Source organism: Oncorhynchus mykiss, chromosome 26, assembly GCF_013265735.2.
Source record: "Oncorhynchus mykiss isolate Arlee chromosome 26, USDA_OmykA_1.1, whole genome shotgun sequence".
In the NCBI taxonomy this organism is placed as follows: domain Eukaryota; kingdom Metazoa; phylum Chordata; class Actinopteri; order Salmoniformes; family Salmonidae; genus Oncorhynchus; species Oncorhynchus mykiss.
Genome location: NC_048590.1, coordinates 4,534,898 through 4,549,897, shown reverse-complemented (window position 1 = coordinate 4,549,897; position 15,000 = coordinate 4,534,898). Strand labels below are relative to the sequence as shown.

Sequence of the window (15,000 nt, the reverse complement as noted above, 5' to 3'; positions counted from 1 at the left end):
CAGTACTATGGACCGGTCCTACACACTGAGTATCAGAACAGTACTATGGACCGGTCCTACACACTGAGTATCAGAACAGTACTATGGACCGGTCCTACACACTGAGTATCAGAACAGTACTATGGACTGGTCCTACACACTGAGTATCAGAACAGTACTATGGACCGGTCCTATACACTGAGTATCAGAACCGGTCCTACACACTGAGTATCAGAACAGTACTATATACTACTATTACAAGCCACCTGGACTGACTTGTATTGATGCCTGTCTGAGGAAATGCCATATCATCCTCTCAGCACACATCTATAATGGGATCAAAGTATCACAGCAGCCATGGGGAGATGTAACCATGTCTCAACCCTGAACTATCCTCTGCTAGCTCCTCCATCTCTCAAGGAGAAACTGACCTCCATCCCTGGTCCTGTCTGTCTGGTTGGGCGGCAGTAGAGACGGGACTTGGCACGCTGTTCCAGGGTCAGGGTTTCTCTCTCTCCCTCTCAGAAACAGCAGTAGAGACGGGACTTGGCAGGCTGTTCCAGGGTCAGGGTTTCTCTCTCTCCCTCTCAGAAACAGCAGTAGAGACGGGACTTGGCTGGCTGTTCCAGGGTCAGGGTTTCTCTCTCTCTCTCTCTCTCTCTCAGAAACAGGCCATTCATTCAGACGGGCCTATTTTTGACAGGGAGTATTTTCAATACAAGTGTGTGTTTGGGTGGAGAATCATTTCTCCTATTGCAGAGTGTTGTTGACAGAATGGTGGTTTGAGAGAGGAGACAGAGGACCCAGATGGTTAATGTGGGGGGCTCCATAGGAGAGGAGACCTGGGTACAGAGGTCAGGGGTTAGACAGGAATGGAGGAGAGGAGACCTGTGTACAGAGGTCAGAGGGAAGACAGGAATGGAGGAGAGGAGACCTGGGTACAGAGGTCAGGGGTTAGACAGGAATGGAGGAGAGGAGACCTGGGTACAGAGGTCAGGGGTTAGACAGGAATGGAGGAGAGGAGACCTGGGTACAGAGGTCAGGGGTTAGACAGGAATGGAGGAGAGGAGACCTGGGTACAGAGGTCAGGGGTAAGCCAGGAATGGAGGAGAGGGGAGACCTGGGTACAGAGGTCAGGGGAAGACAGGAATGGAGGAGAGGAGACCTGGGTACAGAGGTCAGGGGGAAGACAGGAATGGAGGAGAGGGGAGACCTGGGTACAGAGGTCAGGGGAAGACAGGAATGGAGGAGAGGAGACCTGGGTATAGAGGTCAGGGGTTATACAGGAATGGAGGAGAGGAGACCTGGGTACAGAGGTCAGGGGGAGGACAGGAATGGAGGAGAGGAGACCTGGGTACAGAGGTCAGGGGTTAGACAGGAATGGAGGAGAGGAGACCTGGGTACAGAGGTCAGATGGAGGACAGGAATGGAAGAGAGGGGAGATGGGGTGAGTCCTGCTTGAGTAGGTAAAGGCTTCGGGCCATGTCTCTGCTGTCCTCATAGGTACACACAGAGATACAGATCCCTACACACACACACACACACACACACACACACACACACACACACACACACACACACACACACACACACACACACACACACACACACACACACACACACACTTGTTTCTGTGCCCTTGTCGCAGCCTGTAGAACAGAGCACCAGTGGAGCGAGTCATTGAGGACCAACAGATTTATGCCGCAGGTTGAGTTGGGTTGGGATCCTAGAGGCCATTTGGAGAGGAGTCAAACGGACAGACAGACTCTTCTCTCCCCTCAGGTTGAGTTGGGTTGGGGTCCTAGAGGCCATCTGGAGAGGAGTCAAACGGACAGACAGACTCCTCTCTCCCCTCAGGTTGAGTTGGGTTGGGATCCTAGAGGCCATTTGGAGAGGAGTCAAACGGACAGACAGACTCCTCTCTCCCCTCAGGTTGAGTTGGGTTGGGATCCTAGAGGCCTTTAGGAGAGGAGCCAAATGGACAGACAGACAGACTCCTCTCTCCCCTCAGTCGTTCCCTTCCCGTGTTAAAGTGGTCTGGAGCAGAAACACCGAGTGGATGTCATTGAGTTGAGTGATGATCTAACGGCTGGTCTCTTCCTGTTTCTCTCAGGGTCGTCAGCAGCGAAGAAGACACATACATGTAAGTGTCTAGAAGTCATTTTTCTACAAATGATACAGTCCACTATGGCTGGAATCAAGAACAGCTTCTGTCCTCAAAACAATACCACTGATAAACAGCTGACAGAACAGCTTCTGTCCTCAAAACAACACCACTGATAAACAGCTGAGAGAACAGCTTCTGTCCTCAAAACAATACCACTGATAAACAGCTGACAGAACAGCTTCTGTCCTCAAAACAACACCACTGATAAACAGCTGACAGAACAGCTTCTGTCCTCAAAACAATACCACTGATAAACAGCTGAGAGAACAGCTTCTGTCCTCAAAACAACACCACTGATAAACAGCTGACAGAACAGCTTCTGTCCTCAAAACAATACCACTGATAAACAGCTGACAGAACAGCTTCTGTCCTCAAAACAACACCACTGATAAACAGCTGACAGAACAGCTTCTGTCCTCAAAACAATACCACTGATACACAGCTGACAGAACAGCTTCTGTCCTCAAAACAATACCACTGATAAACAGCTGACAGAACAGCTTCTGTCCTCAAAACAATACCACTGATAAACAGCTGACAGAACAGCTTCTGTCCTCAAAACAACACCACTGATAAACAGCTGACAGAACAGCTTCTGTCCTCAAAACAATACCACTGATACACAGCTGACAGAACAGCTTCTGTCCTCAAAACAACACCACTGATTTGACTGACAGGGTCCTACACACACTGTCTCTATGCAGACTGACAGTGGTCCTACACACACTGTCTCTGTGCAGACTGACAGGGTCCTACACACACTGTCTCTATGCAGACTGACAGGGTCCTACACACACTGTCTCTATGCAGACTGACAGGGTCCTACACACACGGTCTCTATGCAGACTGACATAGTCCTACACACACTGTCTCTATGCAGACTGACAGGGTCCTACACACACTGTCTCTATGCAGACTGACAGGGTCATACACACACTGTCTCTATGCAGACTGACAGGGGTCCTACACACACTGTCTCTATGCAGACTGACATAGTCCTACACACACTGTCTCTATGCAGATTGACAGGGTCCTACACACACTGTCTCTATGCAGACTGACAGGGTCCTACACACACTGTCTCTATGCAGACTGACATAGTCCTACACACACTGTCTCTATGCAGACTGACAGGGTCCTACACACACTGTCTCTATGCAGACTGACAGGGTCCTACACACACTGTCTCTATGCAGACTGACAGGGGTCCTACACACACTGTCTCTATGCAGACTGACAGCGTCCTACACACACTGTCTCTATGCAGACTGACAGGGGTCCTACACACACTGTCTCTATGCAGACTGACAGGGGTCCTACACACACTGTCTCTATGCAGACTGACAGGGTCCTACACACACTGTCTCTATGCAGACTGACCTGGTCCTACACACACTGTCTCTATGCAGACTGACAGGGTCCTACACACACTGTCTCTATGCAGACTGACAGGGGTCCTAAACACACTGTCTCTATGCAGACTGACAGGGGTCCTACACACACTGTCTCTATGCAGACTGACAGGGGTCCTACACACACTGTCTCTATGCAGACTGAAGAGTAGAGGGATGAAAGGAGGGGCGTGGAGGGAGAGAGAGAGGGAAGGGTGGAGGGAGAGAGAGAGGGAGGGGAGGGGTAGCAGGGAGGGGGATGGATGGATAGAGGGTCCTGGTCAAAAGCAGTGCACTATGTAGGGAATAGGTTACCTCCTAGAACATACAGGGGTATGGCCCTGAAGTGTTCATGACGTCTCTTACCTTGATCAAGAAGAGCTAGTCAATATGGCAGTATGACCTCTCCTTCCCTGATCAAGAAGAGCTAGCCAATATGGCAGTATGACCTCTCCTTCCCTGATCACGAAGAGCGAGCCAATATGGCAGTATGACCTCTCCTTCCCTGATCAAGAAGAGCTGGTCGATATGGCAGTATGACCTCTCCTTCCCTGATCAAGAAGAGCTAGCCGATATGGCAGTATGACCTCGTGGTAGATGGTTGATACAGTGTGAATAATAATGACCGCTGTTACGAAACGATATAGTTCCTGGTATTCTGTGAGAATGTTCTGTTGAACAGAGAGCATCATGGGTAAAGCAACACCACCGTTACAACATGCTGAAGGTTTTACTCTAGATATTGAGTTAAACTGTCCCAGTTGTTTCCATTGTGTGGTTTCTCTACAGCGGATAATCTCTCAGTAAGCTTTCCGTTGTGGTTCATCTAGTACTGTAGGACCCTCCTCCTCCTCCAATCCTCTTTCCGTTGTGGTTCATCTAGTACTGTAGGACCCTCCTCCTCCTCCAATCCTCTTTCCGTTGTGGTTCATCTAGTACTGTAGGACCCTCCTCCTCCTCCAATCCTCTTTCCGTTGTGGTTCATCTAGTACTGTAGGACCCTCCTCCTCCTCCAATCCTCTTTCCGTTGTGGTTCATCTAGTACTGTAGGACCCTCCTCCTCCTCCAATCCTCTTTCCGTTGTGGTTCATCTAGTACTGTAGGACCCTCCTCCTCCAATCCTCTTTCCGTTGTGGTTCATCTAGTACTGTAGGACCCTCCTCCTCCTCCAATCCTCTTTCCGTTGTGGTTCATCTAGTACTGTAGGACCCTCCTCCTCCTCCAATCCTCTTTCCGTTGTGGTTCATCTAGTACTGTAGGACCCTCCTCCTCCTCCAATCCTCTTTCCGTTGTGGTTCATCTAGTACTGTAGGACCCTCCTCCTCCTCCTCCAATCCTCTTTCCGTTGTGGTTCATCTAGTACTGTAGGACCCTCCTCCTCCTCCAATCCTCTTTCCGTTGTGGTTCATCTAGTACTGTAGGACCCTCCTCCTCCTCCAATCCTCTTTCCGTTGTGGTTCATCTAGTACTGTAGGACCCTCCTCCTCCAATCCTCTTTCCGTTGTGGTTCATCTAGTACTGTAGGACCCTCCTCCTCCAATCCTCTTTCCGTTGTGGTTCATCTAGTTCTGTAGGACCCTCCTCCTCCTCCAATCCTCTTTCCGTTGTGGTTCATCTAGTACTGTAGGACCCTCCTCCTCCTCCAATCCTCTTTCCGTTGTGGTTCATCTAGTACTGTAGGACCCTCCTCCTCCTCCAATCCTCTTTCCGTTGTGGTTCATCTAGTACTGTAGGACCCTCCTCCTCCTCCAATCCTCTTCTGGCCGCGCAGAGAAAGGTGTCCGTTGTGGTTCATCTAGTACTGTAGGACCCTCCTCCTCCTCCTCCAATCCTCTTTCCGTTGTGGTTCATCTAGTACTGTAGGACCCTCCTCCTCCTCCAATCCTTTTTCCGTTGTGGTTCATCTAGTACTGTAGGACCCTCCTCCTCCTCCAATCCTCTTTCCGTTGTGGTTCATCTAGTACTGTAGGACCCTCCTCCTCCTCCAATCCTCTTTCCGTTGTGGTTCATCTAGTACTGTAGGACCCTCCTCCTCCTCCAATCCTCTTTCCGTTGTGGTTCATCTAGTACTGTAGGACCCTCCTCCTCCTCCAATCCTCTTTCCGTTGTGGTTCATCTAGTACTGTAGGACCCTCCTCCTCCAATCCTCTTCTGGCCGCGCAGAGAAAGGTGTCCGTTGTGGTTCATCTAGTACTGTAGGACCCTCCTCCTCCTCCTCCTCCAATCCTCTTTCCGTTGTGGTTCATCTAGTACTGTAGGACCCTCCTCCTCCTCCAATCCTCTTTCCGTTGTGGTTCATCTAGTACTGTAGGACCCTCCTCCTCCTCCAATCCTCTTTCCGTTGTGTTTCATCTAGTACTGTAGGACCCTCCTCCTCCTCCAATCCTCTTTCCGTTGTGGTTCATCTAGTACTGTAGGACCCTCCTCCTCCTCCAATCCTCTTTCCGTTGTGGTTCATCTAGTTCTGTAGGACCCTCCTCCTCCAATCCTCTTTCCGTTGTGGTTCATCTAGTACTGTAGGACCCTCCTCCTCCTCCAATCCTCTTTCCGTTGTGGTTCATCTAGTACTGTAGGACCCTCCTCCTCCTCCTCCTCCAATCCTCTTTCCGTTGTGGTTCATCTAGTACTGTAGGACCCTCCTCCTCCAATCCTCTTTCCGTTGTGGTTCATCTAGTACTGTAGGACCCTCCTCCTCCTCCAATCCTCTTTCCGTTGTGGTTCATCTAGTACTGTAGGACCCTCCTCCTCCAATCCTCTTTCCGTTGTGGTTCATCTAGTACTGTAGGACCCTCCTCCTCCTCCAATCCTCTTTCCGTTGTGGTTCATCTAGTACTGTAGGACCCTCCTCCTCCAATCCTCTTTCCGTTGTGGTTCATCTAGTACTGTAGGACCCTCCTCCTCCTCCAATCCTCTTTCCGTTGTGGTTCATCTAGTACTGTAGGACCCTCCTCCTCCTCCAATCCTCTTTCCGTTGTGGTTCATCTAGTACTGTAGGACCCTCCTCCTCCAATCCTCTTTCCGTTGTGGTTCATCTAGTACTGTAGGACCCTCCTCCTCCAATCCTCTTTCCGTTGTGGTTCATCTAGTACTGTAGGACCCTCCTCCTCCTCCAATCCTCTTTCCGTTGTGGTTCATCTAGTACTGTAGGACCCTCCTCCTCCAATCCTCTTTCCGTTGTGGTTCATCTAGTACTGTAGGACCCTCCTCCTCCAATCCTCTTTCCGTTGTGGTTCATCTAGTACTGTAGGACCCTCCTCCTCCTCCAATCCTCTTTCCGTTGTGGTTCATCTAGTACTGTAGGACCCTCCTCCTCCAATCCTCTTTCCGTTGTGGTTCATCTAGTACTGTAGGACCCTCCTCCTCCTCCAATCCTCTTTCCGTTGTGGTTCATCTAGTACTGTAGGACCCTCCTCCTCCTCCAATCCTCTTTCCGTTGTGGTTCATCTAGTACAGTAGGACCCTCCTCCTCCTCCAATCCTCTTCTGGCCGCGCAGAGAAAGGTGTCGTTGTGGTTCATCTAGTACTGTAGGACTCTCCTCCTCCTCCAATCCTCTTCTGGCCGCGCAGAGAAAGGTGTCGTTGTGGTTCATCTAGTACTGTAGGACCCTCCTCCTCCTCCAATCCTCTTCTGGCCGCGCAGAGAAAGGTGTCCGTTGTGGTTCATCTAGTACTGTAGGACCCTCCTCCTCCTCCTCCAATCCTCTTTCCGTTGTGGTTCATCTAGTACTGTAGGACCCTCCTCCTCCTCCAATCCTCTTCTGGCCGCGCAGAGAAAGGTGTCCGTTGTGGTTCATCTAGTACTGTAGGACCCTCCTCCTCCAATCCTCTTCTGGCCGCGCAGAGAAAGGTGTCCGTTGTGGTTCATCTAGTACTGTAGGACCCTCCTCCTCCTCCAATCCTCTTTCCGTTGTGGTTCATCTAGTACTGTAGGACCCTCCTCCTCCTCCAATCCTCTTTCCGTTGTGGTTCATCTAGTACTGTAGGACCCTCCTCCTCCTCCAATCCTCTTTCCGTTGTGGTTCATCTAGTACTGTAGGACCCTCCTCCTCCTCCTCCTCCAATCCTCTTTCCGTTGTGGTTCATCTAGTACTGTAGGACCCTCCTCCTCCTCCAATCCTCTTTCCGTTGTGGTTCATCTAGTACTGTAGGACCCTCCTCCTCCTCCAATTCTCTTTCCGTTGTGGTTCATCTAGTACTGTAGGACCCTCCTCCTCCTCCAATCCTCTTTCCGTTGTGGTTCATCTAGTACTGTAGGACCCTCCTCCTCCTCCAATCCTCTTTCCGTTGTGGTTCATCTAGTACTGTAGGACCCTCCTCCTCCTCCAATCCTCTTTCCGTTGTGGTTCATCTAGTACTGTAGGACCCTCCTCCTCCTCCAATCTTCTTCTGGCCGCGCAGAGAAAGGTGTCCGTTGTGGTTCATCTAGTACTGTAGGACCCTCCTCCTCCTCCTCCAATCCTCTTCTGGCCGCGCAGAGAAAGGTGTCCGTTGTGGTTCATCTAGTACTGTAGGACCCTCCTCCTCCTCCAATCCTCTTCTGGCCGCGCAGAGAAAGTTGTCGTTGTGCCGGGCGCCATGCGTCATCAACACATAAACAGCTGATATTACTCATCGCTCATTTTCAAACCTTCCACCAGAGTGTCTTCCCTCCGTTTTTTGGATTGGATTGGATGGAGGGGGGGAATGTACCCGTCATGGGGGGGGGGGGGGGGGGGGGGGGATCCTTCAGCCTGTGATGTCACATCCTGTCCTGTTCTGTAAACGGTTTAGGGAACATATTGGAACATGGAGATTTTGGAAGGCTACTGCAATTGGTGGGGGGGGGGGGGGGGGGGGGGGGACACAGAGGTACATGTTGTCATCGATGTAACAGATGTAATAATGTGTGTCGTGTGAAGTTCCATTTCCCGTTGGGCATCGCCACGGTAACAAGCTAAAACCACATAGACGTCCTTTGTTTCGTTGGGTCTTGTAAGGCATTCGATTTCTACGGTCTTTTTTACCCGAGTGAGTCTCACGACTGGAAGCTAATCTGCAGAGGATATTATCCCCCATTATCCCTGGCTTCAACATGTCTCCTCCTGGACCTTCAGTATCAGTCTCCCTGGCTTCAACATGTCTCCTCCTGTACCTTCAGTATCAGTCTCCCTGGCTTCAACATGTCTCCTCCTGTACCTTCAGTATCAGTCTCCCTGGCTTCAACATGTCTCCTCCTGTACCTTCAGTATCAGTCTCCCTGGCTTCAACATGTCTCCTCCTGTACCTTCAGTATCAGTCTCCCTGGCTTCAACATGTCTCCTCCTGTACCTTCAGTATCAGTCTCCCTGGCTTCAACATGTCTCCTCCTGTACCTTCAGTATCAGTCTCCCTGGCTTCAACATGTCTCCTCCTGTACCTTCAGTATCAGTCTCCCTGGCTTCAACATGTCTCCTCCTGTACCTTCAGTATCAGTCTCCTTGGCTTCAACATGTATCCTCCTGTACCTTCTGTATCAGTCTCCCTGGCTTCAACATGTCTCCTCCTGTACCTTCAGTATCAGTCTCCCTGGCTTCAACATGTCTCCTCCTGTACCTTCAGTATCAGTCTCCCTGGCTTCAACATGTCTCCTCCTGTACCTTCAGTATCAGTCTCCCTGGCTTCAACATGTCTCCTCCTGTACCTTCAGTATCAGTCTCCCTGGCTTCAACATGTCTCCTCCTGTACCTTCTGTATCAGTCTCCCTGGCTTCAACATGTCTCCTCCTCCTGTACCTTCTGTATCAGTCTCCCTGGCTTCAACATGTCTCCTCCTGTACCTTCAGTATCAGTCTCCCTGGCTTCAACATGTCTCCTCCTGTACCTTCAGTATCAGTCTCCCTGGCTTCAACATGTCTCCTCCTGTACCTTCAGTATCAGTCTCCCTGGCTTCAACATGTCTCCTCCTGTACCTTCTGTATCAGTCTCACTGGCTTCAACATGTCTCCTCATCCTGTACCTTCAGTATCAGTCTCCCTGGCTTCAACATGTCTCCTCCTCCTGTACCTTCAGTATCAGTCTCCGTGGCTTCAACATGTCTCCTCCTGTACCTTCAGTATCAGTCTCCCTGGCTTTAACATGTCTCCTCCTGTACCTTGAGTATCAGTATCCGTGGCTTCAACATGTCTCCTCCTGTACCTTCAGCATCAGTCTCCTTGGCTTCAACATGTATCCTCCTGTACCTTCTGTATCAGTCTCCTTGGCTTCAACATGTATCCTACTGTACCTTCTGTATCAGTCTCCCTGGCTTCAACATGTCTCCTCCTGTACCTTCAGTATCAGTCTCCCTGGCTTCAACATGTCTCCTCCTGTACCTTCAGTATCAGTCTCTGTGGCTTCCTTCCTGCTCATACTAAACTCTGACAGATGTTAGGCCTGTAAGTATGCGTGGGAATATATAGGTGAAATATGAATCTGCCGTCTAGCAGAGTTCAAGCTTTTCCAGAGCATCTCAATGTAGTTAAGATTACTGTGATTACTGAGATTACTGTGATTACTGAGATTACTGAGATTACGGAGATTACTGTGATTACCGAGATTACTGTGATTACTGAGGTTACTGCGATTACTGAGATTACTGTGATTACTGAGATTACTGAGGTTGCTGCGATTACTGAGATTACTGTGATTACTGAGATTACTGTGATTACTGAGATTACGGAGATTACTGAGGTTACTGTGATTACTGTGATTACTGAGATTACTGTGATTACTGAGAGTTCTGAGATTACTGTGATTACTGAGATTTCTGCGATTACTGAGATTACTGAGATTAAGGCGATTACTGCGATTACTGAGATTATTGAGATTACTGAGGTTACTGAAATTACCGCGATTACTGAGATGACTGAGGTTACTGAGGTTACTGAGGTTACTGAGGTTACTGAGATTACTGAGATTACAGTGATTACTGCGTTTACTGCGATTACTGAGATTACTGTGATTACTGAGATTACTGAGATTACTGTGATTACTGAGATCACTGAGATTACTGAGATCACTGAGATGACTGAGATCACTGAGATTACTGAGATCACTGAGATGACTGAGATGACTGAGATTACTGAGATCACTGTGATTTCTGAGATGACTGAGATGACTGAGATCACTGAGATTACTGAGATCACTGAGATGACTGAGATCACTGTGATATCTGAGATCACTGAGATGACTGCGATTACTGTGATTACTGCAATTACTGAGATTACTGAGATTACTGTGATTACTGAGATCACTGAGATTACTGAGATCACTGAGATTACTGAGATGACTGAGATCACTGTGATTACTGAGATCACTGAGATCACTGAGATCACTGAGATTACTGAGATTACCGCGATTACCGAGATCACAGAGATGACCAAGATCACTGAGATGACTGAGGTGACTGTGATTACTGAGATGACTGAGATTACTGAGATTACTGAGATGACTGAGATTACTGAGATCACTGAGATTACTGAGATTACTGAGATTAAGGCGATTACTGCGATTACTGAGATTACTGAGGTTACTGAGATTACTGCGATTACTGAGATGACTGAGGTTACTGAGGTTACTGAGATTACTGAGATTACAGTGATTACTGCGTTTACTGCGATTACTGAGATTACTGTGATTACTGAGATTACTGAGATTACTGTGATTACTGAGATCACTGAGATTACTGAGATCACTGAGATGACTGAGATCACTGAGATTACTGAGATCACTGAGATGACTGAGATGACTGAGATTACTGAGATCACTGTGATTTCTGAGATGACTGAGATGACTGAGATCACTGAGATTACTGAGATCACTGAGATGACTGAGATCACTGAGATTACTGAGATCACTGAGATGACTGAGATCACTGTGATATCTGAGATCACTGAGATGACTGCGATTACTGTGATTACTGCAATTACTGAGATTACTGTGATTACTGAGATCACTGAGATTACTGAGATCACTGAGATTACTGAGATTACTGAGATTACTGAGAGGACTGAGATCACTGTGATTACTGAGATGACTGAGATCACTGAGATCACTGAGATCACTGAGATTACTGAGATTACCTCGATTACCGAGATCACCGAGATGACCGAGATCACTGAGATGACTGAGGTGACTGTGATTACTGAGATTACTGAGATTACTGAGATCACTGAGATTACTGAGATTACTGAGATCACTGAGATCACTGAGATTACTGAGATCACTGTGATTACTGAGATTACTGAGATTACTGAGATCACTGAGATGACTGAGATGACTGATTACTGAGATGACTGAGATCACTGAGATCACTGAGATTACTGAGATTACTGAGATTACTGAGATCACTGTGATGACTGCGATGACTGCGATGACTGAGATCACTGAGATCACTGAGATGACTAAGATGACTGTGATTACTGAGATTACTGTGATTACTGTGATTACTGCGATGACTGAGATGACTGAGATGACTGAGATCACTGAGATTACTGAGATGACTGAGATGACTGAGATGACTGAGATGACTGTGATTACTGAGATTACTGAGATGACCGTGTGATAGGAGAGAAGTGACACTAGGGATGCATCTCACGTCTCCCTGGGCCCTTGCAGGTCAAACGTAGTGCGCTGTAAAGGGGGGGTAGGATGCCATTTGGCATGCAGAGAGACGACGCGCTAGCAGGATGCAGAAGTATGTAGTGCGCTGTAAAGGGGGGGTAGGATGCCATTTGGCATGCAGAGAGACGACGCGCTAGCAGGATGCAGAAGTATTCATCATTCCCCATGGTACTGTGCCGATTTAGGAAGAGAATATGTCCCCGTTTATATTGATATTTTACTTGGCAAACATACACGTATCCACGCATACACGCAGACTCTCTCTCTCACACACACACACACACATACATACGCACACACACACACACACACACACACACACACACACACACACACACACACACACACACACACACACATATACACATGCCCGCACGCGCACACACACACACACACACATCATCGACACCCAGCAGTAGATTAGGGTCCAAAACCAGTAGGTTAGGGTCCAGTACCAGTAGATTAGGGTCCAGAACCAGTAGATTAGGGCCCAGAACCAGTAGATTAGGGTCCAGAACCAGTAGATTAGGGTCCAGAACCAGTAGATTAGGGTCCAGAACCAGTAGATTAGGGTCCAGAACCAGTAGATTAGGGCCCAGAACCAGTAGATTAGGGTCCAGAACCAGTAGATTAGGGTCCAGAACCAGTAGATTAGGGTCCAGAACCTGTAGATTAGGGTCCAGAACCAGTAGATTAGGGTCCAGAACCAGTAGATTAGGTTCCAGAACCAGTAGATTAGGGTCCAGAACCAGTAGGTTAGGGTCCAGTACCAGTAGATTAGGGTCCAGAACCTGTAGATTAGGGTCCAGAACCAGTAGATTAGGTTCCAGAACCAGTAGATTAGGGTCCAGAACCAGTAGGTTAGGTTCCAGAACCAGTAGATTAGGTTCCAGAACCAGTAGATTAGGGTCCAGAACCAGTAGATTAGGGTCCAGAACCAGTAGATTAGGTTCCAGAACCAGTAGATTAGGTTCCAGAACCAGTAGATTAGGGCCCAGAACCAGTAGATTAGGTTCCAGAACCAGTAGATTAGGGTCCAGAACCAGTAGGTTAGGGTCCAGTACCAGTAGATTAGGGTCCAGAACCTGTAGATTAGGGTCCAGAACCTGTAGATTAGGGTCCAGAACCAGTAGATTAGGGTCCAGAGTGATTAAGAACGAGGTGGTCTGGAGGCAGGGATAAATCACACAGTAAAATCAAACTCATTACTACCCTGATGTCAGGGATTACAGAAAGATACTAAATCAAAACCCATTGTAAATGTAATGATAGTAATGTACTGTTTTCTAGCCATCACTCATTATTGTTTACTTTTTAGTTTTGCTAAAACCACTGCTTCCCGACAAACAACCGCTGATACCACACGTCCACGTTACACTGACTGGACAAAACCATAGGAACACCTCGTTCCGTGACCTAGACTGACCAGGTGATTACAGGTGAAAGATATGATCCCTTTATTGATGTCTCTTGTTAAATCCACTTCAAATCAGTGGAGATGAAGGGGAGGAGTCAGGTTAAAGATGAAGGGGAGGAGTCAGGTTAAAGATGAAGGGGAGGAGTGAGGTTAAAGATGAAGGGGAGGAGTCAGGTTAAAGATGAAGGGGAGGAGACAGGTTAAAGATGAAGGGGAGGAGACAGGTTAAAGATGAAGGGGAGGAGACAGGTTAAAGATGAAGGGGATGAGTCAGGTTAAAGATGAAGGGGAGGAGTCAGGTTAAAGATGAAGGGGAGGAGTCAGGTTAAAGATGAAGGGGAGGAGTCAGGTTAAAGATGAAGGGGAGGAGTCAGGTTAAAGATGAAGGGGAGGAGTCAGGTTAAAGATGAAGGGGAGGAGTCAGGTTAAAGATGAAGGGGGGAGTCAGGTTAAAGATGAAGGGGAGGAGACAGGTTAAAAGAAGGATTTTTAAACCTTGAGACAATTGAGACGTGGATTATGTATGTGTGCCATTCAGAGGGTGAACGGACAAGACAAAATATTTAAGTGACGTTGCACGGGTTCTGGTAGTAGGGGCCTGTTTGAGTGTGTCAAGAACTGCAATGCTGCTGTTGTTTTTTTAATACCCTCAACAGTTTCCTGTGTGTATGTAGAGTGGTCTACCACCCCAAAGGACATCCAGCCAACTTGACACAACTGTGGGAAGCATTGGAGTCAATATGGACCATGCATCCCCTGTGGAACTCAATATTAGGATGGTGTTCCTAATGTTTTGTACACTCGGTGTATATTAGTTATGAACATTAGGGTTGTCATTATCACGTATAATCATGTAAGTGGACAGCTGACGGGGAAACCAGGAGGGCCGGGCGCTCATGCGTTTTTTGAGTCCGTTTCCGCGGTAACGTGGACTCTTGACAGCGTGATTAAACATGTGTTTGCTCCTCGCTGAAAAACAAGGAAGGTGTTGTAGCAAACGAGTCTCCCCTTTCCCTCAGCAGCAGCAGCACACGCAGTCATCTAACATTCATGACCGTCACCATCCCTAATGACCATGTCATGAATATTATAACCATTCTCCTTCGTTCTTAGCCTTGTACTCCCCAGCAATGTAGCGATGCTCTTAGCCTCGGAGATAACTGCCATGTATCTCTCCCTGCCTGGGGGAGATGGGGGCTGAGGGATGGACTGTGATAACCAGAGAGATCTGGGGGGAACTAAGGGAAGGGTATTAAGGTTGGAGAGGACACAGACTGGGGAGCCCCTGGGGAATAGTGGAGGGGGGGGGGGGGGGGTCTCCTCTGAGGATCTAGCAGGCTGGGGGTGGAGGGAGGGGATGAGACTGGGGGTCAGCTAATCAGTCAGCCAGTCAGTCAGTCAGACAGACAGTCAGACAGTCAGCTAATC

The 15,000-nt window shown here is 48.4% G+C and overlaps 1 protein-coding gene across 2 annotated transcripts in view; it reads left to right on the top strand.

Annotated features, from left to right (window-relative positions):
* Positions 1–15,000, top strand: part of LOC118944435 (nuclear receptor ROR-alpha A-like) — a 260,652-nt gene that overhangs the window by 150,587 nt on the left and 95,065 nt on the right. For both annotated transcript variants that reach the window (XM_036963684.1, XM_036963683.1), the window contains exon 2: positions 2,093–2,122. In XM_036963684.1, the coding sequence (XP_036819579.1) occupies positions 2,093–2,122 (30 nt within the window). The remainder of the gene's footprint in view (positions 1–2,092; positions 2,123–15,000) is intronic.